This window comes from Melozone crissalis, unplaced genomic scaffold, assembly GCF_028551555.1.
Source record: "Melozone crissalis strain CALT ecotype California unplaced genomic scaffold, PUWL_Pcris_2 ptg000038l_1, whole genome shotgun sequence".
Classification (NCBI taxonomy): Eukaryota; Metazoa; Chordata; class Aves; order Passeriformes; family Passerellidae; genus Melozone; species Melozone crissalis.
In genome coordinates, this window is record NW_026535816.1 from 9,052,307 (window position 1) to 9,076,894 (window position 24,588).

Sequence of the window (24,588 nt, forward strand, 5' to 3'; positions counted from 1 at the left end):
CTCGCCCTGGCGGGCAGCTCCGGCACATCCCAGCGCTGCGGGGCCTCGGCTCGCTGCCCACCAGCGGGGCAGGGGCCGCCGTTCTCAGCCGCTGGCTCTCCCCACGCCGTGCCTCAGGGCCGCACCACACGGCGGGGCCGTGAGGGAGCGCCCATGGCAGAGCCGCGGAGATCGTCGGGAGCGCGGCCGGAGCCCGCCCCTGCCGGAGCCCGCCCTGCCGGCGTCAGTAACCGCCCTTGTCGGTAACCGGTGAGCGCTCCCGCCGGTGCCCGCCCCTGCCGGTGCCCGCCGTGGCCCCCGCCATGAGCGGCGGGGCCATCGGCCCGAGCCCTTCGCCCGCTGAGGGCCGGCTCTCCCCCAGCCCCTCGGAGGGCTCGCCGCTCTCGCTCCCGTCCCGCTGCAGCTCCCCGGAGCGGGCGGAGCCTCCCGGAGCCTCCCGGAGCCCGCCGGGCCATAGGTAACCCCCGCGGCAGGGACCGGGCTCTGCCCTTGTACTCGCTTCCCTCCGCCGGAGGCAGGAGATTATTTTACATAAATATAGTCTTGTTTGGAGATGAGCGCTTTAAGAGCTTTGTTCCTTTTTATTGTCTTGGAAAGTCTTCTCAGTGGACACATGAGTGTTTTTATAGGCTACAGTATTTCCTGCCTTAATTTAAAAGTGCTTGCAGACTAGGGTTGTTTTGCATAGTGTTTGTAGCTGGGTCCATGGTCAGTTTTGTATTGTAAGCGTTGCACAGCTCCTGCTCCGGCGGCTTAATCTTACTCCATTTTAATTATATGCAAACATAAAATGCATTCTTTTTACTTGGGATCTCGCTGGCTTGACAGGAGAATAATTCCTCTTTCCTTTAAAATAGAAGGGGGAAGAGCAGGGAGAGCCGATCCTAATCTGGAAAACAGCTTCATGATAGAAACTTCACAGATTTGTGCATTAACTGGGGGTGAATGTAGCTAGCGAGGCTGAGCTGAGCTAAAAGTGCCGGTGAAGTAAAGGAAGGGCAGCAGAGCTTCACGGGGTGCAGATTTCCAGCAGGGTTCTCAAATTTCCATGGAGAGCAGTGAAGGAATATGGACCACACTGCACTTTACTTAAAAGCATTTCTTGAAAAAGGTGGTAAAAGTCCAGGGAAAGAGTGTTCAAGTGTAGCCAGAAGCTTCTGAGTGAAGAAACCAGCTGGTTTATGGTCCCTTCTTTCAGTTTTTCTGTTAGCTCTCTCTATACTATTCCCAATGAGCAATTTTATTCGTGTCCTTTGGAGTTTGTTGCAGTTTGTTCAAGCTGTAGCACGTCTTTGCAGCTTCAGGGGCTGTTGGGAACAGCTCCCAACTCGGGCCTGTCGCTGCAGTGTTGTCTGGCAGCACTGAGGTGCAGCTGAACACGGCCACTTGTAGGGCCTGAGCTGGCAGTCTGACTGTGAAAAACGCCAATCACTTGTTTTTAAAATTTTAAGAGTTTAATAGTAATAAAATGGTTATAAAATAGTACTATAATTAGAGTAATAAAAACTTGAACAATTGAGAATAGGACAATACAAGACAATAAGAACAAAGAGTTACGGACAGCCTGGGTACCTTTTTCTGGGCAAAATAAGCCCGAAAAAGGACCCACGTTAACAGAGGATTAACCCTTAAAAACAATAGCCTGTTGCATATTCATACCCCTCATACATGATTCTGTCTGGTCAGTGTCAACTCTTTCTTAATCCTGACAGCTCTTCAGGGCTGAGCAAGGCAGGAAGAAGTTAATTTCTTCTGATAATGGAGCAATGAATTCTTTTTCTCTAGAAGATTTGGGTGTCCTGTGGCTGCTAGCTTGGTGAGAGTCCTTTCTTTAAGAAAAGTATCTTACATAGCATAGTTTCTATTTTGCCATTATGTTGTAACCTAAAACTGTATTTACACACTAGTTAAGAAAATTAGTACAGCATAACTTTCTAACATAACACATATAATATTCATTTTAATATTTGCAAAAAGCCAATCATAAAATAGGCATTTTTCACATGACTAAACAGTGGGCTAAATATACCCTGTGCTGCTGGGTAACACTACTGCTGTGCTGCACCAAGTGCCTACCTTGTGTTCATATGGCAGCTTCTGTCTGTAGCTACCAAGGTACCAGAATTATAATAATGAAAAACTCTTTCTTATTCAGTTCCCCATGTATTCATGCACTCTGAATGTTGTTGCTGTTTCCTCTAAAAACAACACAAAAATTAGCTGGAAGCAGCTACTCCATGTGGGAAATGCAATATTTGCAAAAAAGAAAGGGTAAAAGCAAGGCCTTGTTAATGCTGTTAGGCATTTTCATGCTTTCGTTTGTGGATCCAGTGTTATGTTTGATGTGTCACCTTAGTGAATATACAGCAACTGATAATCATTGTTCACTGTTAATCAGACTTAGGTCTAATGCCAAATGTGTCTAGTTTGATTTAAGATACTTACTTACAGGTAAATGTAAGTAAGCACTTGAGCATGGGTTATTTTAAGAAGTTTATTACTTTGATTATTTTGAAGAAGTTCATAACTGCTAGAATTTCAGAAAATGGTCCTGTGAAATTCAAGGTGTGTGAGGTTTAAAATGCATAGTTGATGTGCCAGGTGAGTGTGACTGGTGGCTGCAATGCGCACCAAGGAAGGTGTTCTGGGTTCTGGTGCAATTGGAGAGCTTTAGACACAGTATTGGAGAAGTGTTTCTCCTAACAGGTCTTAATACTGAGCTTGTGTTTTCCTCTGTTTAAGTTCCATTTTGTGTTATTTCTTACTTGTCTGCAGTAAGTTTTTAATCTGTTACTGTGAATAACTTTTTTTGAGAAGTTGACAGCCTGAATTTCATGAGTACTGATACAAGAAAAGACATAATAAATCTTATTTTTCCTAATTTATTTGTTCTCCTATTTGTACCTTTTCTACAGATGGTTTAATTTGTCAGTTGTGTTCCACTAGGTGCCATAATGCAAATCACACAAAGCAAAAGAATGTATTGAGGAAATGTCCCTGCCCAAAATGTCAAGTCTGTACAAAGTTATGGGGCTTTTTCCTGTATGTGAATGTATAATACTTTTGTTCTTTAATGAACTTTCAGAGATTTATTTTCTTACAAAATGCGTTATTAGGCATTCTTAAGTGGCATCTCTTATTATATGTATGTGTGTAAGAGCTGCCTCTGTTAAATTTTTGGTCTTTATTAATGATGCAGCATAAAAGCCCTGGAGTGCAGCAGAGTGTGTGGGGCTGATGAGTATTTGGTCTGTGCTGCTTCTGTCCTTGCACTGACAGGGTTGTCAGTGTTATTTTGCATTTCACACCATAAAAGTGGGTTTGTCTGGGGAAATAAATCTGCTCCAGGTAGTTTCAGTGTGAATCAGTCACCCTGAGCTGACCAGCAAAATCCTGTTAGTGCAAACATACATGGGTAAAACAACAGGGAACAGTAGGACACACTCTGTAACACTGACTTTGTCCCCAGATGCTTTCTAGCACAGAAATGTACTCTGAAGATGAGTGGGACAGAAAATGTTGTGCAGTTGAGTGTTGGAGTACAGCTGTGTCATCAATATATTGTACTTTTAGATTGATAAAATACAGATGCCTTACATTTACAAATTTTATTTCTGCAGCATTAGCCTAATATGCTTGTTGGATGCTTCTTGTGTAGCTTAGGTTCAGCAAACAGAATTCCTCACTGTAGTGGAATATGTATGTAGGTAGGTATTTCCAGAGCCTGTACACCCATAGGAAATAGTAAAGTCTAGTTTCATTGCTTTGTTCTCAAGAAAAAAATTCTGTGGTGTCGCAGTCGAGGCAGTCACGACACAAAGCAGAGACCGCAAGCAGTCTCAGTTGGCAACACTTTATTAGTGAAAATGGCTGATCTTCTATACACTTTCCAGTTGTTTACCCTTCTTTTACCTTAACTATTGGCCACAATAAATCAATACCATGCTATTGGTGAAAAGTTATAATGACTCCACCTAACTTACTAAAAATGCTTCATCCAGCTGCAGAATGCTCTTATCTTTCTTCTCTCGATCTCCTTGGTTACGGCCTTGGAGAAAGCTCCTTATCAGCTTCTTCTTCTTACTTCTTGCTCCTTTAGCTAACAGGCCTGCTGCTAACCCCTTCCACACTGTGGCAGGTAGAAGCAATCTTTTAAAGAAATTTCTTTACCTGTTTTCAAATTTTGCTGACTTGGACCCTAATATACTGTGTTACTTATGAAATAGTACATGTATAGAATCTTATAAAAGATACTTGTGACCTGGGGCTAGGAATGCTGTGTTATTCATGAGTGACTTGCATAAGGTATCCTATTAAAAGTCTAATTGAACCTTGTATAATACCATCAAGTGTTGTATGCTGGCTGTATTTCTTAAGCACATTTCCTGTGAAAGTGTTTTAATGTGGAAAACTTCCTGGATTGAACAGATGGATTCATAATGAATGGACTCTAAATGCTGAGGTTGCTTGATACCATAAATTCACTGGTGTAAGAGTTGAACAAAGAAAATAACATTCTCTGCTTTTGCTTTGCTTCTGCTAAAGACCACTGGATGCATGGAGCATCTTGTGACCACAGACAGGATTTTAATGTTAAATCTCTGTTTTTCCTTGGCTTCCATCTGTGAGAAGCAAAGTGACACTTTGATGTTACGGGTATTCTTTTAGTTTAGTTCCTAAAAGGTAATGTTTGAATCTGTTCCACAGTTTAGAGTTTAGCAGGAGGAATGTAGACTGTAAGGAGGGTGGTCAGAGGTGCATTATAAATGCCATTTATCCATTAGGGAGATTACTAAACAAGTAGAAAAATTGTCATTGTTGTCACATTATGCCATGAAAGAAAAGTACTTTTTCAAGACAGTAGCACTTTAACTTTTCAATCAAATACATTATAGATAATACTCTCTTCTGTTTCTTGTTTTTAATTCAGGAGGGCTGAACACTCTGAAACAGCAGAGGAGAGAAAAGTGTCACCTTGGAAAGATAACCTTTCACCATGGGAAGAGTGGTTCATTGGCAAAGAGAAGGAGCTGCGTGCCCGCCTGCAGGCTCAGGCTGCAGAGGTGATGACATCCAGCTCTTCTGAGTCTGAGTCCAGCAGAAGAGAGCAGACACAGGATTTTCTTTTCCTTGGTTGTAGAAACACAAGTAGTTGTTTTTTTTCCTTTTGTTTTTTGCAGTGTTTTAGGCCTCCATAGTGTTTGTGTTTGTCAGTGCTGGTGTGAGTCATGTCATGTGCATTTTCTTTTGCTGCATGTTGTACTTCATTGAACTGGTGCTGTATAATATTTTGTTTATCCAGTTGTCAGGTAATGGTTCCATGTTAGAAGATTAAAACATTTATATAATTACTGCCTTAATTTGCATCATGGGTACATAGGCTTGCATGTAGGTTGTAGAAGAAAATGAGGTGTGTGCTGATTGTAAGAATGCCCAGCTACTCAGTTAGTTTTGAGGAACAATGTTGTTACCCACTCAGCACGTAACTTTACAACTCTTTGGTGTCCTTTCCCAGGAAAGGGATCCCTGTTGCTGCATTTTTTTCCCTCATTCTATCTTTTTCCCCCTTGTAGATGAACAGTTCTTGAGAACCAGGGCTGGGACACAACTAAGTGAGAGTACCCTGTCTTTTCCTGATTACTCTGTTTGTAGTTGCAGTTGATTAAATGATACCGTTGTAGAAAATCAAATGGGAAGTATTGGGTAGTAATTAGAACAATCACATCAAAATTAGATAATTTCTCACTTCAGTTACTGAGTAACTATTTGAACTTGAATTTTTTCCTAGCCTTTCTGGGATTCTCTGTAAAGTTTTATGTTGGCTACCTCATGTTGTTTATAGAACACCTACCACTGGAAGGTTCAGGAACAGAATTTTACAGGCCAGCAGTACTCCAAAGGAGTTTGTTAAGCTTGAGGAATATGCTTTGATCTGTTAATCCACATGCACCAAACGTTTCATGACTTCCCATTTATATCCTGGATTGGCAATGGAAATGTAAGCTAGCAGATGTCTCTCAACTCAGTATTAAGAACAGCCGTAGAACAAGCATTACTTAAGGCAATGTAGAAAACAGCCATATCATTTGTAAGATTTTGAAAACATTAGATGTTAAACTGCAGCAAGACAGTGTGATATAATCAACATTTTTGTAAGATGCCAGAAGAGAATTAAATGTGTGATGTTTATACCAAAAAATATTGCTCTGTTTGCATTATAAAAGTATTCTAAACTGATATCCTGAGAAACAACAGTGAGGTTTCGGATCTTTTGCTGACATTAGTACTAAGTCTGCCCTGCATGTCAAAAAGGTGGATAAACATTTGGAGTGCAATTAGGTTGAGTCTTGTAAGGTGCTCAGAGTGTCATCAGCTGTGGTATTTTCAGGGTCCCAAGGATGAGGGAAGAATTGAGTATGTGACTCCATGTTCTTAGAAGGCTAATTTATTATTTTATGGTATTATATATGACAGAATGCTATACTGAAACTATACTGAAGAATACAGAAAGGATACTTACAGAAGGTTTAACAAGATACTAATGAAAAACCCGTGAACTCTTCCCAAGTCCCAGCACTTGGTCATTAAGTAAAAACAATTCACATGTTGGATAAACAGTCTCCAAACCACATTCCAAAGCAGCAAAACAGGAGAAGCAAATGAGATGATATTATTTTCCTTTTTCTCTGAGGCTTCTCAGCTTCCCAGGAGAAGAACTCCTGGTGAAGGAATTTTTCAGAAAATATGACAGTGGCAATCAGCTTTTACAGCAACCAGGATCACTGCAATACAGGTGTCTTGGAACTCAAAAGAGATGTTGTTTGGGGTAACTTTGCCTGAATACAACAATAACTGTATTTTGAAATTGTGTCTCTATTGTGGGTGTTTGAGTTTTCTGTAAGCTTCTGTTGATGTCCTACTAAACTGAAATTCTATGTCATAAGAAAGGGGGCTGTCTCTGACTGCAATGTAGGCACCATAAAAATCAATTTCATGGAAATAATTCCATCTCTCTGTGTTTGAAGGTATGAATTTTCATTGAAAATTAATACTTTGTGTTAATGTTACTGTTGGAGAAGGTGGACATCTCAATTGTCTCCTTAGTTATGTTTTGTCTTTATTAATTTCACTGGAGAGATACAAATGGTTGCATATATACTGTATGTCATATAAATATACTTGGAAAATTTCTTCTCTCAAATTAAAACTCCTGTTTGAAAATTTGCTAGAATCTACAATAATTTTGGCTTTAGTAAGCCTTAGGTTAAGCCCTAAAGTTCTAGTAGTTCCGGTACTAAAAATCACAGGTGGATAATATTTTGCTTTGCTTTTCATACCATCCACAGTGCAGAGCAGTACACAGGCTAAATTTTGAATATTGTAGGAAAGTACTGCTGCAAATTAAGAGTCTACTGACTAAAAAAGCATTTCAATAAACTGAGGAATGATTTGATGCATTTAATTGCTTCCAAAGCCTAATTAAAATATGTATTTCCAGTTAATACCCTAAAAATTATGGATTTTCATTAATTGTATTTCATAGTATTTCTGTGTTGACTGCCATTCTTCTTTTCCAGAATCTTAATGAAGAAAAATATACCAAAATCTAATGCTAACATTGTTTTCACTGCAGCACTACTGCCAGTATTGCTGTAAGTGGTCACCACAGCTTTGAAATATATACTCTTTTTCTAATTAGGAAGTGAATAAACAGCTTGAGGAAATGAAGCAAAATCAAGAATGGGAAAGAAGAAAAAGGATAGCTGAAGAGAAACACAAGGAATGGGTCCTAAAAAAGAGAGAAGAGGTAAATATTGCTTTGGCTGGAAATAATCTAGTGCATGCCATGCTTAAGTAAGCCTGTGTAAAATTTACTCAGTCTGTTTGGCCATCCATGTTTTCAGTTTGCTAAATAAATGGCTGCTTTAATTGAAAATTATAAAAACATGCCAAAGCAGCTGAACATTTTTTTCAAGAGTGATTTTTCTTTTCTGTAGGGTACAAAGGCATTTGTTTTCTGAGTAGTCACAAAGCTGACAGTGGGTGTGCATCTTGTGCAGTAGCCTTCTGCTGATGGTAGCTGGGGTTTTGGTCTTCAGTGCACTCAGATTTCCCAGGTTCAGTGCCCAAACGTTTTTGGGTAAGTGTACATCTTGACTGTGTGCAATGCTTTGTACACCAGGTAGAGCCAGAAGGAGGATTTAGTTAAATATCAGCAGGGGCAGGCAAGGAGTATTTACCAGAGGATATGGTTTAGGAGGGGAAATTTTGAGGTATGGGGCCAGATGGAGGGAATTCTCAGTGGAGCACAGTTAGCAATTGGGAATTCCTTCAGTTGGTAATTAATTTCTGGGTGGGATCAAAGGCCTTTAAGTTCTCTTGAAAGAGTGCCTGGGTCCAGGGTCAGAAACAGATTGGTGATCTCCATGGGGCTGTGTCACAGCAGGTGAGCACGTGCCCTGGGTGGCAGCAAAGGGAGTGTGGTGTTTTTGGGGTTCCCTGTGGCAGGAAGGAAATGATGAATCTGACTCTATGTTTCTAGAAGGCAAAATTATCATTTCATGATCTATATTATATTAAAGAATGCTATACTAAAACTATACTGAGGAATAGAGAAAGGATACAGACAGAAGGCTACAAAGAATGATAATGAAAAACTTGTGACTCCTCCTAGAGTCCTGACCCAGCTGGACTGTGATTGGTCATTAAGTCAAAACAATTCACATGTTGGATAAACAATCTCCAACCACATTCCAAAGTAGCAAAACATAGGAGAAGCAAACAAGATAATTATTGTTTTCCTTTTTCTCTGAGGCTTCTCAGATTCCCAGGAGAAGAATTTTGGGCAAGGGGATTTTTCAGACAATATGCCAGTGACAGTGGGAGCCCTTGGGAGCCCAGGGTGTGTCCAGCCCTGGCAGTTCCTGTGTTCATAGTCCCATGGTCTGCAGCAATTCCAGCTGCTCACTGCATTGACTTCTGCTTCTGAGCAAAAGCAGATGAACATTCACCCAAAATATCACAACAGCACTAGCTGGGTTGGGTGGGCAGACCTCCTACATTTGTTTCCATGATTTTAGAACTCCTTCAAGTTCAGCCTAGAACCACTAGAATAACATATATTTGGATCTAACCTAATTAATCTTAGTCTTAATGCTGGTTGGGTAACTGGCAGAAGCCCACTGCAGAACCTATCCTGCTCTATTAATTTCTTATGGTTTATATTACTAATTAAAGTACACAGGAAAAAGTAGATTTATTATTCAGCACACACAATTCCATTTTCCTCTTCCAAAATGAAATTTAAATGAAAATTAAATTCTGTGTGTCTGTGACTATTCTTGGCTTGAAAGAGTTGGTCTGCCTCTTAAAATAGTTCAAGTTCAGAACCACAAGTTTTCCTTCTGTCTCCTCCTCACTACCCCTACCACCTCCTTCAGTTTCCATAAATTTCTACTGATTTGGGTTTTCCTTGGAACTTTGTGGTTTTACTGGTTAACAACTGTCTTCTGTTCTCAATGGGATTAGGAAGTCTTTTTTATGGTAATCACAGCAGCCCAGAGGACAGGAGAAAAAACATGCTTGTGTCTGGATTTCATCAAATTATGTTTTGGAAGCATAGGGTCATCCTTAGAGCAAGTGTTTAGAAAACAGTAAGCTGATTTTCATTTAAATCAGATGATTCATTGGTTAGTCTTTCCTATAAACCACACTCAAGGGTCAACTGAATTTAAAAGCTTAGCTGTCCATAGGATATGAACATTTGTGCTGTGTAGACTTCCCAATTCAAGTTTCTGCAAGATTATTTGTGGATTTGGATACAGACTGAAGAACAAATAGGTCAATTCAGTGACTAAGATTTTTAAAGGTGCATCAAGATTTCAGCTGTAGTTGAGGTGTGAGTCAGGAGCACTGACAGTTGATATAATTCTCCTGGAGAGTGTGTACATATCTCCTGTTTGGAAAACACTTCATTTCCTCATAGAAGTATCCAAAGATGCTTCCTGGGGCAAATCTTGCAGTACTTTTCACTGAAATTTGCATTAAGCACTGACGTTTTTCAAGCTGAGTTACTGATTCTGGGCCCTGTGTGCAGAGAGCAGAAAATGCTTTATTTGGAAGAGGCAGTGCTTTAGGGACCTCAGCTCTGTAATCCCCTCGAGTCTGTGTCCTTTCCCATTGCTCAGTACAGCAGTGATAAAGAAAGGAAAGCACAGTGAGCACACACCAAGCTTCTTCCTTCATCTTGAGCATCTAGCACCAGGAGACACTGCTGGAACAGTCATTGTGCTGGAAGTGTGAGGGATGTTTGTATTGCATAAAACAATTCTGGTTTTCTGTATGTCAACCCAGTATCTTTGCATGGCAATTTTAGTTGTGATGTTAAATACAGTCCTTTGGGGTGAGCTTAGGAAGCAAAGCTTGAACACTGTTTTTGTCCACTACTGGTGTTTTAATTATTTAATATAGATTAAAAATCATATGCTGTTACGGTTTTCTTATGCCTCTAATAATTTTACAGAAGCTATTTTGAAAGTAAAGGAATCCTAGCTATTTAGTATTCTTCTGTGTAAATAGCTTTTGTGGCTCTTAAAGGTGGTAAATGAACTAGAAGTAATATTTTGAAATATGAGTCATCAAAGAACATTCCAAGCCATGAAATATGTTTATACAAATATTTGTTCATGGCAAATTTTTTCAGCTCACTAGGAATTAAAAGCTTTATAAAACAAAATTTTAGGCACTATCTTGGACCTAATAATGCCTTTACAATTTTCAGCAAGATACTGGATTCCTCCTGGACAAAAATAGTCTTACTTTGTCTCACTCTTAAAGTTGAGCCATTTGTGGGCGGACAGTAAATTGTCTGTTGACTTTTTAGCAAGTATCAATTGAAATCTTTTAACTGTAAAATAATGCTTAGCATGCTTTTGATTCCAGAAGGAAAATGAACATAACATGATTTTTTATGTAACTAAAATGTTTTTTTCTGAGTTACTGTTAGATTTATTGATAAAAATGAAGTGGATATTGTTATAAATGCTGAGCAAGTAAGTTTGGTGTTCATTTCCTGTTTTATGTGAACTTCTGATGTGAAATCTCTTTCATTTCTATCATCAGCTGTGGGACTGAACACTTTAGTAAGGTACCTGTTATTGTGGAATTGCTGATTGAAAATCAAAGTATGAAAAGCTTTTGAGAAATGCATTGTGAATGCATAAAGTGTGGAGAGCCTGTAAACTGCCATGACAGTTTAATTCTTTATCATTGTCATCACAGTCAGAACCTCTTAGGAATTAATGCTGAATAAAATGTTAGGATTAAAGCTGAGGCCTGATGACAGCAGCTTTTTGATTGCATATTAAAAAAACAACTCTGATGCAGTGCACTCTATCTTCTGCAATCTAATATAACATCTTCAAATCATATTTAATCCACCTTTACTGGCTCTGCAAAGCTGCTTCATTTTTGCAATGTCAATAGAGCATGAAGTTAGAAAGATCTGGAGTATCCAATTCAAATATATACACGTATACATATAAATATTTATATTATTGTTGTTGTGGGTTAGCCCCAGGAGGCAGCTGAGACCCCCCTTGCTGCCCCAGCTTTTCTTGCTGAGCAGGATGGTCTGGGGTTTCCCTTGGCTTGGTGGGTGTCAGTTCTGGCTGTGCACCCCCAGACTGTGCCCTGGTGCCATGGGGGGAGAGGCAGAAAAGATCTTGAAGCTTTGTAAACACTGCTTACTGATAACCTGTCATCACAAACACTATTTTGTTCACAAATGCAAACATAGCACAGCAGGAGCTGCTATGAAGAAAATTAACTCCATCCAAACAAAAACCCCCTACATGTGTTGTGCATGTGTTTGCAGCAGTGATGGAAATCCCCAAAGAGGAATACTTACATTCCAAAATAACTGAATGATTCTGAAACTCATTTTGGTAACATCCCTGTATTTAGTCTTTGCATGTAATTCTTTATCCTGTAATAATGTGATACCTAGCTGGATTTTAAAGGTACAAAACTTATTACTCAGCATAAACAGAACAAGACAATTAAGGATAAAAGCATCATATAGTCAACCTAGGACACTAGCAAAGTTGTAAGAGCACAAGTAGTGAAGTTAGAATTTTCCATTGGAAAAACCAATTATTCTAATGCCAATCTAAAATTGACTGTAGCATTTCTAATACTTCGTGCATGGTTGAATAGAGAGTAAGGCAACAATTTTTTATGTTTTTTTCCATAAAAGTAAATATTACCAAGCAGGTAGTAAAAATGGAATTTGGATGTTCAACAGTTTTTATTATTCTTTTCTATAAGTCCCCTTTACTTACTGAAAAATACAATTTTTAATTGAAGTTAGGTACAGGATGGAAAAGTTCTGTTGGAATGTTTTTTCATTGAAGATTTGCATTAAGGAGTATATGAAAGCCTAGAACCAACCCAGTGTGCAGCAATGAATGACAGTGTTCTTGGAGTAGAATTCCCTTTTTGGTGTGCTGGTTCCTCCAGAAGAGACACCTAGGTGCCAACTCTTACACCAAAGGCTTTTTGTTTAATGTGTGTTTTATCTCAGCATGCTTAATGCAGAGCACACATTGTTCCACAGCTTGAGCATGACTTTCAAGTTCAAAAGCTGGACTTGCTCATGCTCTCTTTCTTTCATCCAGTGGGTTGTTAATGATTTTGTGAGGAAAGACAGCACTCCCACAGAAGGGGTGTAGAATCCTGTCATGCCAGCCTGCAGCTTAGGGACACATTAATTGCAATCTCCTCTGGCAGAAATGTGATGAAATCCAGATCTTCCCTGTCTAGGTTCATGTTCTTACAGCTGAACTGTTGTTGAGTCAAAGCTCTGGTTGCTAATGGAGAGCCTGATGATGTGACGTGGTTTTTGCTGGCAGTTTGGACTTGAAAGAGATGCTAAGATGTCCACTTGTTTAAGACTGAAACCTTTCAAGAAGTGTGTTTGTGAGGGAAGCTTCTAGTAGAAATGCTCTCCAGTCATGAGAACCAGCTGCATTTAAGAATGAAAATTTTCTGTTTACATACCTAAGTCTGTCTTTATGTATCTAATTTTTTTTTCTGAGTCTGGGCCTAATTTCTTAAGGATTTTTTTTTCCCCCCACATTGTGGGTCTTTTGCTCTCTGGACCTGAAAATCTTTACACAGAACTTTTCTGTGGTATCATGCATGACCAATGCCATGGTTATAATTTTAGGTTTTACCTGAATCTTAATTACCTTTAGATTTCTGTAAGTAGAATGAACTAATTTCTCATGGTGAGTGTTAGAATGAGTTTTAGACAGAGTTTTAGAAGAGGAATTCAGTGTGACAGGTGAATGAGTGCTCATGTATTTCAGCAGCAGTCATAGAATCCACATTCTTCTGAAGATCCCAAGAGTGTTCCAGGAATAAATACACTGAAACTTTGTGCTTGTCCCATACATGAGTCCCCACATGAACACATTTTGGGAGAAAGATGCAGTAATTCTCCAGTTCCCCGACTGCAGTGGGGTCTGCCCTGACTCTGGGAACTTGAGCAGTAAATTGGTGTAAACCAGCTTGTCAAGAGCCATCTGCAGCTCAGACTGTTGCTGATCTGCTTTCTAGCCTCTTGTTGTTTTCACATGGAAATTCTAGAGAGATTAAGAAGTATTGGTGTGGGCTAGGCCTGGTCACTGAATGATGTTATGGGGCAAAGTTGAAAAGATAATTACAGTTGTTTGAAGGACCCAGATTTCCAAGACTGCCAGAAGTGGTTGATGTTCACAATTACTATGAGGATAAACAGGTAAATTAGGATGTATGTTCTGATGTTGGCCATGTGGGCTTTTCCTGTATTTTGCCATCAGTCAGCATTAACTGATGCTAGAATATGCTAGCTAAGATGTCAGCAAACAGCTGTGAAGTAGAACACTTACCTGTGAAAAGAAGAATGTCACATTCTGCAGATCCTAAAATGGAAAGGATTGCTTTGAGAACTATGTTAAAAATATCAATCACATCATTATTTTCTTGAAGTACTTCAACTCAGTGTCTACATAGAAAATGCAGAACAGAAAGCACCTCTGCACTTTACACATTCCAGCCTCTCAATTGCTCACTGATGTAAAAATACAGAAATACATATTCTAGTAGTTTTCTTCTAGCTTGATATAGTGCCTCTGTTTCAAAAGCAATTAGGGGTTTTTTCCCTGCATGGAAAATTATTTACTGTTTCTACCTTCTGTCAAGAAGGAAGTGGGACACTTCTGCAGATTTTAAAATCCTTTGAGCATTCACCACATGCATGTAGGTGTGATTTTTCTGGAGAAGTTAGTAGTTAGCACTGACTCAGTAAGACACAAGCTGTGGACAGTCACCATGACAGCTTTGTGGCACAGGTGATTTGTGTGGGCTGGGGGATTTCCAAGCCCTCACCTGAGCCAGGCTTCAGTGGGTTCTGAGAGCTGATGAAATCACAGCACAGAGCACTGAACCTTCAGGGTAGATTTGTATCCTTTCTCCTTGGTCATGTGCTTGGCCAGGGTGGAGGAGAACAAGCCTTTCTTGGATGTTTTACAATCAATACCTTAATTTAGGTCATACCCACAACCATATAGTGGTGTGTGTAAATTTACTGGGGGTTTAGTGAATAGGTTGTGACTGTTTTGAACACAAGATCAAAGAGAATTTTTAAAACCCAATCTAAACAACACCAAGCATAAACAAGTAATTTCTTCCTTCTCATATACATGGAAAGAAAGGAAAAGGAGTGAAGAACATGGACATTAATATGCACAAGGACAGGATTTTTGATAGGCTTTTATAGTGAGGATGGGAAAAAAGCTGGGGACAGTCAGGGTGACAAGCTTGACATGGAACAGGTTACTAAAGCTGGGAATGTGATCTACAGTAACTTTATGAAGGAAAATCTGTTCTGATTGTGAGAGAAAGAGGAAACATTTCTGATTTGTCTGCAGAAAAATTTCTAGGCAGTGTCAAGTCTGCAATTCTGCAGGGAATCCCCGTCTTAGGGATGTCTCAGTGGAAGTAAAACTCAGCAATAGTTGTGGCTTTAGTGTGTATGGCATGTTATTGTTTACATAGGACCTAATTGAACTTTGAGTCAGCCTAGAGAGCAGCTAAACTCATCTAAATACTATGATTTAAGACACATAAGTTAAGAACTTCCCTGTCTTTCTTTTATAGTATTTAGAAAGATTTTTAGTCTTCTTTCTGCTTATAATGGTTTTCCATTATGGAACCATTCCCCTAGGTATGGAAGTAGCCCTTTTGTTATCAGTTTTCTCCTATGTTAATTTTAATGTCTTTTATATAATAGGACCCTTAGCTAAAGACTGTAGTTTTGGATGATTCTTAGTTTTGTGACTTTCATGTGTATCAGAGGTAAGTCAACAAAAAACAAAACGTGTAAAATCTTTGTAAGTCACCTTCTCCCATAGTTTAACTCAGTGATTTCACAGATATCTCTCATCTACATTAATGCTTCCTATGTGTCCTGGACAACCATTGTTCCTGCATTTAGGGAGTATTTAGTAATGAAGAGACAGAGAAGCAGCTCTGAATAAAAGGGATTGAGATGAATTGTAGGTGAAGAAGGAGGGAAAGCCTAAACAATTGGTTATTTGGTTTATTTTCAGGAAGGTGGTGTTTAAATAATTTGCCAAAAATCCGTTGTTTTTTCTTTTCAGCATTTTAAAATATGGAAACATTTGTTTCATGTTAGGAAAGATCTTGTTTCCATGCTTCATTAGCATAAAAACACGTCAGAATCTGAATTTTTTTTAGTTCCCACAATGAAATGTATTTTTTCATTAGTCTTGGTTGTAAATTGTTTTATCACATGTACAGGCCTCACTGTTGGGAAGTCGTTTTAATAGGACCAACTGATTTATAATTCTGTGTAGTTTTACATTCCAGAATATGCATTGTAATTGAAATGTATTAATATTTGACCATTTTCCCTACACCACCAAACAGATTAAGCTGATAATTGCTAGAATGTATTAGAAGTGGAATGGAAAAAAACCCACCAAACAACAAAAAATCAAGGGGAAAATAGAGCTAGAACACAAATTGCAATTGTTCTGTGAAATTGTGTCCACAGAGAAGTCTTTGTTGTCACATAAGAGTATTTGACAAGAGTATGCCAGAACAAGAGTATGCCAGTACTACTGAAAATATCCTAATGATTTTAGGTGAAACAGCATCCCCCTTGGAGATGATGGTAAATAGAGCTGCTAAAGCCTGGCTTGCAAAAGGAGGTGGGTGGGGGGAAATCCTACAGTGCCCAGGGCAGCTGCTGATGGTACAGCTGTAGTGATGCTCCTGCTGCTGGCAAACAGAAAAGGACACACTAACTCCAGTGATTCTATGAGCTGGCAGAAATCAGGTAAGTGTGCTGCAGAGCAACATGAGCTGAGGTTTTTATTCTCTGTGCTGCTTTATTGGGTTCCTGGTGGTTTTGGTGTGGGGGCACAAGCACTGGGCCAGCAAGTTTAGACCATCCTGTTCAGGCCAGACTGGGAGTTGTGCTGGTCCCCAGTGCAGTATTATGGCTTCTGCTTCATTATGCATAACTGGAGTTTCCATAACTGCAGGAAACCTGGGAAAAAGGTGTGGGAGGGACAGGGAGAGCTCTAGATTTCTGCCTTTTTGTTCTTTTAATGGGAAAAATGGTAATATATAATGGTAAAATGGGAATTTCTGGTTTTCTTGTGAATGTCTTTTTCCCATATTGCATTTATTTATTATGGTTTGCAGCTGTAGTTCTAGGCATTTATATCCACACTGCCAGCTGTAATAATTCTGAGTCAGGATGACTTTCTGCTAAGTTACCATCTCCTTCGTTCAAGAGGAGTGTGCAGGGAAGTGTAAAAGTAGATTTCTTAAAAGAAAAACAACAGCTCTTTTCTATTAAGAGGAAACTGGTCTTTAGCCTTGTGCCTCTCTTCCAAGTCATGTGCACAGCTTGTCTGGTAGATTTTTGTTTCTGCACGTGGATGCAGTTGCTTCAGAGCTGAGTTAAGCAGAAAGAGAATCAATCAGTAGATTCCAGACACTTCATAAAGGTTACAAGGAACAGAAATGAGAGCTATTGTCACTCTTTAAGTGAAAATACCTCCCTGTCCAGATCAGGCAAAGGCCAGTGGGTCTGTGGTTGTTTGCTTAGAGAAAGCTCCTCAGAACACTGTTGTTGGATACACACACACTGCAAAGATGCAGAAGTGAATGACACCACTGGTGTGTTCTGTCTTCCAAATCATACAGGCAGCAATTTCACTTCACCCTCAAGTTACCATTTTGCTTACCCTAGAATGTGTTTTCTCATTTTCCCTTTCATAATTTGAGCAGGAGGAATGTGTGGATTGGTTTATTGAAGTAGTCTATGTGGATTAACTAAAGGGTATAAAATACTTAAGAGAATACCACAAAACATGAACTGATGAACTGTATTTTTATGTGAACTTTTTTTACTGTTTAATTGATGCTGAAGTATGCTGAACAATCTGCATATCTCAATAGAAGGGGGAAGTTTACCTGACTTGCATTTGGAACTGCAGTTTGCTCTAGATTCACTGACAAGTAAAGCTAACACAGCATTGTTGAGAATTGCAACATGTATTTCATTCCCAGAAATATTGAGATGCGTCTAAAGTGTCTAAAAAAAATCTCAGAATAAATAAAACAGAGTAGTAAAACTGAGGAGATCTGAAAGTAAATTTTTTATAGTATTTTTTTGACAAGTTTCTATGTCTGTCATACCATTTGATTGGTTCTGACTTCAAAGAGCTTACAGTATCACATATTTTTTAATGTTTATGATAATTTTCTTTGTAAATGTGTAATAAAATTTACTATATTCTTCAAAAGAATCACTCATGGAAATATACTAAAAAAATGTCTCTTCTGTTTCTTTGATATGTTTCACATAGGAAAGAAGAGAAAGGAAACGAAAGCTGAGCAAAGAAATGGCAGAAAAGGCCACAAGGGAACTGGAAAAAATGCAGCTAAAAGAAAAGGCTGACATAAAATATAAAGAATGGTTAGAGAAGAAGAGAGCTGAAGAGGCAGAAAAGAAGAAGAAAGAGAAGGTGTTAATGAATTCACAATTTATTTGGATGGAGTTACTTAATCTGCAATTTATTGCAGATTCAGATTTGATATATTCAAATCTTACATTGAATATATGGACATCAAATGGCAGTGTTGCACATGAAGAAAAATCTTTCAAGAGTTACTATGTTAGTGCATTAAAGACACTGTGGTATGGTCAGCAAAGTAAGATGCATATTAATGCATTTTTGCTAATAGCCTTTGGTTTTTTTCTTAGGGAAACACTAGATTAACATGGAAATTGGGGGTTGGGGTTTTTCTCAGTCTTAAACCAAAAAAAGTGCATCTTTTCCATTGTTAGGAGAAGGTGCTTGTATTTGAAGAAATACTTGAATTGTATTCAGCAGTCTGGAAATCTGCAGAATATTATTTACTATTTTGTGTATGTTGTACAGGGCTTTGTCTAGTAGTACCTTTTCTTTTTTTATTTCTAGGAAAAAGAAAAAGAACGGATGGCTGAGCTACAGGAGAAGAGAACAAGATCAGAGAAAATCTTTAAGGAATGGCTGCAAAATGCTAGAAATAAACCACAACCTGCTTTAAATGGTTTCCCAAATGGGAGGTCTACAGGTTTGTATGTACAGTACACAAATAGGAAGTGACTTGGGCTTGTGGTTCCTTCCTTCTTGTATTTTAGTGTGAAATGAAGGCTGTTTAAGACACTCATCTAATACTATCTAATTAAGACACTGATCTAATATTTGTCACATAGGAATAGTTACTTTAACTATGCTATAAGTCAGGGAAACAGATTGAGACCTTTTGTGTATTTTTCTTAGCCTTTATTTTTTCTTATTTGGGAGGAAAATGACATTATTTGAGATAATTATGTGGTGTACCAAAGGATAATTTTATCTGATTTTTCTTACCAGGCATAGGAATCACTAGAGCAAAGTCTTGGGTCCTGTGAAGCAAATTAGTTGTGTCATTGTCAAGTTAGTTTTGTGTTACAGAAGGTGTGTGTCAGCACACCTGAATCCACCTTAGAAAAGAGGTGGGGTTTAGAGACACAAGAACTATTAGAAGCTGACAGAAGTCCTGTCTGAAAAAGGAGACAGGGGCACCAACCTGTGTTCTGAGCTAAAATTTTGCTTTTCACCTGCATTGCACCTCCTTGGCTTCTGTAATCCTGTTCCATTTTTGTTTGAAAACATCTTATTTTTCTGTGCAACTGAAATAATTGCTTCTATTTGACTTTGCAACAGAAATAGTTTTGAGACCAAAATTCTGATTTTTGAATGTTCAAGAGACGGGTATAAAGCAGCTGAACAGCCTTTACTCTTCTGCTTACATTTATTTTTAAATAGTGATATACCTTGCCTTACTGTTTTGGTTGGACCTGCATTACAGACTGACAGCTGCAATCATTTATTTCAATCATTTTTGAAGAATATTTGTCTACTCACTCCTGTGATTCAGTGTAATGTGTTACAAACTTTGAAGTGTATCCTTCCATCACGTGGTTGGGTAAAACAAAGTAGCCAATTTGTAGACATTTACAGTTCTTAAGAACACAAAGGACTGAGCATTCAACCTGCTTATTATTTAAGTAGAAGTGAAGAAGATACCAGTTACTGTTTAAAAAGCAAAAAGGTGGACTGGTTATCATTTTGAGTCACTTTAATTATGTGATGTGCCTGTGCTTTCTCTGAAGATGTTATTGTGTTGTATAATTATTGTAACTGCTTGTATTGGCAAGCTTGTGGTGTAAATATTCCTTCTAAATTATGTGTATTTTCTAAATATTCTAGGGAGTGCTGATAGAAATCTGTATCCAGCTCCAGCATATTGTAACCCCATTCCTTGGAAGCCAGTACATGTGTCTCCCCCAAAGGAAGACACAGTTCTCAGCAGGAAGAGGAGTCAGAGACCTGCATCTTGTCAGCCATGTGCAGCTTTACCAGGGGTGATTTCTAAGCCCAGGAGTAACCCTTGTAGTGGATCCCTGTGCAGAAAGAAGCTATAGATGGAAGAAAAAATGTTCTTACAACCTTGACCAAATGGGGCCATAAATGTGAAGTTCTGTGTAGTTATATGTCCAGTGCAGATTGCTTTGTGCCTGCCTTCCCCCCCACCTTTTTTTTCCCTCCCTTTTTTTGGAGCAAGTTTTGTGTTTACTGCTAGTTGACCAATCAGGCTTTTAATGCTTTTTCTATATTGCATTTTAGTTTAAGAAAAAGGAAAAGATTAATTGTAATGGGACTGTACCTCAATGCCAATAAAATGCACAGGGTTGTTTCTTCTTTTCCTCTCTTGTTGTTGAAGGAGTTCTTTTGTATATGTAATTATTCTTTTGGGCAACAGTATTGACTAGGTTATTTTAAAGATAAATTTAATTTGTAACAAATTGTTTTGTTTTAATTTGTAACAAATTTTAAAACAGTTCTTGGCTTAATGCAGAAGGAATTGGCCTGCCTCAGTTACAGGGTTATCATGTCACTGGGATTACAGAGATCTAGTGGGATGGCTGGAGTGCTGCAAGGAATGGCTGCAGGCTGTTGAGGAAGCATGGGCTCTTTGCTGGCCCTGATATGCACAAACCAGGGAGAGCTGCTCAGGGGTGTGAAGTTTGGGGCCAGTGATGACATGCCTCAATCTGTGAGATTTGGTCAGGTGCACCTGAGAATGCTGAGGAAGTGGCACATGTCACTGTAAGGATGCTCTCAATTATCTTTGAGAAGTCTGATGATAAGGGGAGGTTGCTGAGAGCTAGAAGGAAGTGAATGTCAGGCCAGCCTTCAGGAGGAGTGTGGATGCAGAGCTGCAGGCCAGCACAGCCTCACATCAGTCACCTGGACAGCTGATGATGGATGTGGTGAGTGCAGCCAGCAGCCTCCTGGGCTGCAGACGAAGAGCCTGTCCCTTGTGCCATAACTATGTGAGACCACACTGGAGTGCTGGGCCCATTCCTGGGCAGCAGTGTGCCAGGAAAAGAGTGACACTGATGTTCTGGAGCAAGCTCAGTGAAGGGCCACAAAGATGATTAAAGGATTGCAGCATCTGACAAGAATGCATCTCTTTCAGAAGCTGACAGAGCTGTGACTGTTCAGCATGAAGGAGAGAAACTTCAATAATGTCTGAGCAATGTCTGTAAATACCTGGTGGCTGGAGAGAGAGAGCAGACCCTCCTCACTAGTGCCCAGGGAGTGGAAATCAAAGTACAGGAAATTCCATTTAAACAGAGGGCAAAAATGTTAAGAGGAAGAGTCATCGAACGCTGGAACAAATTGCCCAGGGATGTTGTGGAGTTTCCATTCTTGGATATACTCAGAACTTGGCTTGACATAGCCCTGAGAAACCACCTCCAGTTGGCCCTCTTTTGAACAACACAGTTGGACTAGATCATTTCTAGAGGTCCATTCCAGTCTCAACAATTCTGTTATTAATGGTGAAAAGGAAAAAGCAGAAATAAAGAAGACTTATTTTTCCTATTGTAGTTGTATCACTATGAGAAATACCTTGTTATCCTTAGAAAGTTAGAGTATTAAAAAGTATATTGCACATTATAAAATTTATGTGGTAAGAAAACACACCAAGTCACATTCTGGAATTTCTATTGATTCTAGTTCTAGGCTTAATATATTTTAATTTCTTCAGAGCAAGTTGTAAAAAATATTAAACTATCTCATATCAAGTTTATACCTAATACATTACTTGTACCATGACTTTGAGTGAATCAATTTATACAATATGCCTGTCTCTGTTCTTTCTAAATAGTGGCAAATGCTAACAAGACTGCAACACCTTACAGTCGGACTTAGAGATTATTTGGTTTGTGTTTGCATTTAGACTTTCACAAAGTCTTAATGTTACTGTGTGCATTTAGGAGAAGTCTGGTGTCTGTACAACACATGGAACATCAAACTGTGTTTCTGGTAAGTAGCAGCACACAGAAGGCTGCACATTATCTTCAGGATGTAGAACTCTGTGTCCATCTTTGTCTGTAATTCTGTTCTTGTAGGCACAGAGTTTGTGGGAGTGGGGCTGTGGCTGATCCCTAATTGGCTGCAGCTGTGCAGGACAGGTGAATGCTATTGAAGGTAAGAAGCCATGGGGTGCTGAGCAGTCACACAGGGAGCAGAGGGCACACAGGGGCAGGGCATCAACAGGAGGGGATAAAAGGTTGTGAGCAGATGCTCAAAGCCCTCTTTGGTGTTGGTGGTGGCTCCACCATGGCTCACATATCATGGTGACCCCAGCAGGATTTGGGGTTTTGCTGTAGGGTGAGCTGCAGACGCAGCAGCGTAGCCTTGAGAGCAGTGGGGGGACACTGCCCGATGGACCAGGCTGGATTTGGCACCTGGGGCACAGGTGAGTTGCTGGGAACACCACGGGAAGTAACTTCATCTCGGGTTTCTGTGGGTAAGATGACCCCAAGGTGTTAGGAAGTCTTTTTCCAGCCCTGTGACCGAAGAAGTTGAGATTCCTCAGCTCTGGTTTTCAAGGTTATTTGCTCTTATCTGTTACATTCTTTCTCTGACCCGCTGAGGTCTGCCCAGCAGGTTGGTTTGTGGCACAATCCCTGCCCTTGGGGTGGTGTTATTTTTTGATACTAAGAACCACATGTACTTTATTTAAAATAGTTTTCCAATACCTGTCACCTATGTTAGACAGTCTGTCTCTACTCTAAACCAATCCAAAAGTGCCACCACCACAGCAAAAGATGGAGGACTAGAAGGAGAAAGGCAGGACATGCCCAGATTCCTCTGTCTTGCCTCTTGAACCCCCATTCTAAATCCCCAAATTTCTACTTTTTACCCTGTGACAAATTCACTATCATTCTATCCAAACTCTTGTGGCTTGCAACTCTTCACACAAAGTTGGTAATTGTTTCCATGGGCTAAAATAAAAGGCACAGGTGTTTGTGACTCTGTGCCAAGGTCTCTGAGCCCCCTGCCAGGGTCTCCAACTACCCAGGGCAGCCAGAGGGATGTCCTGGGTCCTGACAACTTCAGACCATCTAATGCAACAAAAGCTGTGAAAGGAGCAAGAGAAGTTGTTAGACCAGCAGTAGGAGCTACAGACAGAGTGGCTCTGTTGTTCAGTGCCACGTGTTCATTTGCTGGTAAAATCTGTGTACTGTGCTTGTGGATTGCAGTTCTTAGGATGGGAACATGCAGATTCTATCGTCTTCTTGTGTGTTAATTTATGAAGTTGTGTGGCTGTGGATGGAATTCTGTAATTCTTGTGTGTTGCTTTATAAATTTGTGCTGCTATTGATATTGTCAGTATTGTAGAAGTGTAGATATGAGGATTTTGGTGATAGGAAATGTGAGTTTGGGGATTGAACCAAGGTCAGGACAGGATCCAGAGTCAGTGGAGCCTGCACAAGGGATACTTGTACCATATTTGCTGTTTCTTCTGCAAGGGCCCTCTAGAAGGATGGCAGATATGGCATTTATTTAAAAGAAAATAAAAGGGGGGGAAGTGTTGTGGGCACAGAGTTTGTGGTGATTGGAGTGGGGCTGTGGCTGATCCCCAGTGGCTGCAGCTGTGCAGGACAGGTGAATGCTATTGAAGGTGAGGAGCCATGGAGTGCCCAGGGGTGCTGAGCAATCACACAGGGAGCAGAGGGCACACAGGGGCAGGGCATCGACAGGAGGGCATAAAAGGCTGGGCTGAAGGGCAATAAGGAGCAGCAGGTGCTTGAAGCCTCCTTTGGTGTCCTCGTGGCATTGTCTTTGCCCCAATATTGGGTAAGCTGTGTAAAGCTTGTGAGTGTTTAAGATAAAGGGACAGTATTTTATTGTAATGCAAATGATTAATTTTGGATTAGCTTGCAGAGATTTTTTGGACTGATTTAGTTGAAGAGTCATATACTATTTTACTGTTTTCTCTGCTCTGACACGTTCTCTGAATGTGTGTTGACATGATTATCTGAGTGTATGCTGATGGCTTTGTATTTCTTTTTGGATTTATTTGCTTGTACTGAAATAAAATTAACTAGTGGACTTAGAGACCCTAAAATAGAATGAGGCCCTTGCTGCAGCTTATTCATAGCATTGTAAAGACATTTCTGTCCTAACTAAATTACAGCACAAGGTTAAGGCAAGATAGCTGCTGAATGCACATATTTGCCTAAGTTTAATCTACATAATGATTTTACTAAAGAAGAGAAATGATGTTTGGATTTTTTCCAATGAGATATCAACTGCACAATAAAATGGGCTGGCCTTGCAGCATAATTTCAGATTGTGTGCCACAGAAGGCTATAATTTTATGCTGTTGTGGTAAATAACTTACACCATTCTTTCTCAGATGTTAGAAGATAAAATCATGACACTGGAGCAACTGGCTTAAAGGGTTGGTAGCAATGGTTTGATTTCCTCTGCTCAGAAGGGATTTCTCTCTCTGTTGGGATATCTGTGCTGGGCTGAGTACAGCTCACAGTGCACTGAGGGAGGCAGGGCAGATCTATAGGATGTGTCTGGGGTCTGGCTGAGCTGGAGTTCATTTCCC

General features: G+C 39.8%; 1 protein-coding gene across 3 annotated transcripts; it reads left to right on the forward strand.

Moving 5' to 3' along the window:
- Positions 1 to 289: 289 nt before the first annotated feature.
- Positions 290 to 20,196, forward strand: CCDC34 (coiled-coil domain containing 34). 3 transcript variants are annotated; one of them, XM_054283703.1, is made up of 6 exons: positions 290 to 457; positions 4,931 to 5,063; positions 7,700 to 7,807; positions 17,949 to 18,107; positions 18,564 to 18,699; positions 19,881 to 20,196. In XM_054283703.1, the coding sequence occupies exons 1-6, from the start codon at positions 303 to 305 to the stop codon at positions 20,093 to 20,095; spliced, it is 906 nt and encodes a 301-aa protein (XP_054139678.1). In that variant the 5' UTR covers positions 290 to 302; the 3' UTR covers positions 20,096 to 20,196. The 3 variants fall into 3 exon arrangements, with proteins under 3 accessions (XP_054139678.1, XP_054139680.1, XP_054139679.1); XM_054283704.1 differs by lacking the exon at positions 290 to 457 and adding an exon at positions 1,767 to 1,816; XM_054283705.1 differs by lacking the exon at positions 17,949 to 18,107.
- The last annotated feature ends 4,392 nt before the right edge of the window (positions 20,197 to 24,588 follow it).

Bases quoted from the DNA above. Each gene is read 5' to 3' on its own strand.
- CCDC34 (XM_054283703.1), top strand. From the start codon at position 303: ATGAGCGGCGGGGCCATCGGCCCGAGCCCTTCGCCCGCTGAGGGCCGG. The intron at 5,064-7,699 runs GTGATGACATCC...TTTTCTAATTAG, and splicing joins TGCAGGCTCAGGCTGCAGAG to GAAGTGAATAAACAGCTTGA. The intron at 18,108-18,563 runs GTGTTAATGAAT...TTTTATTTCTAG, and splicing joins AAAAGAAGAAGAAAGAGAAG to GAAAAAGAAAAAGAACGGAT.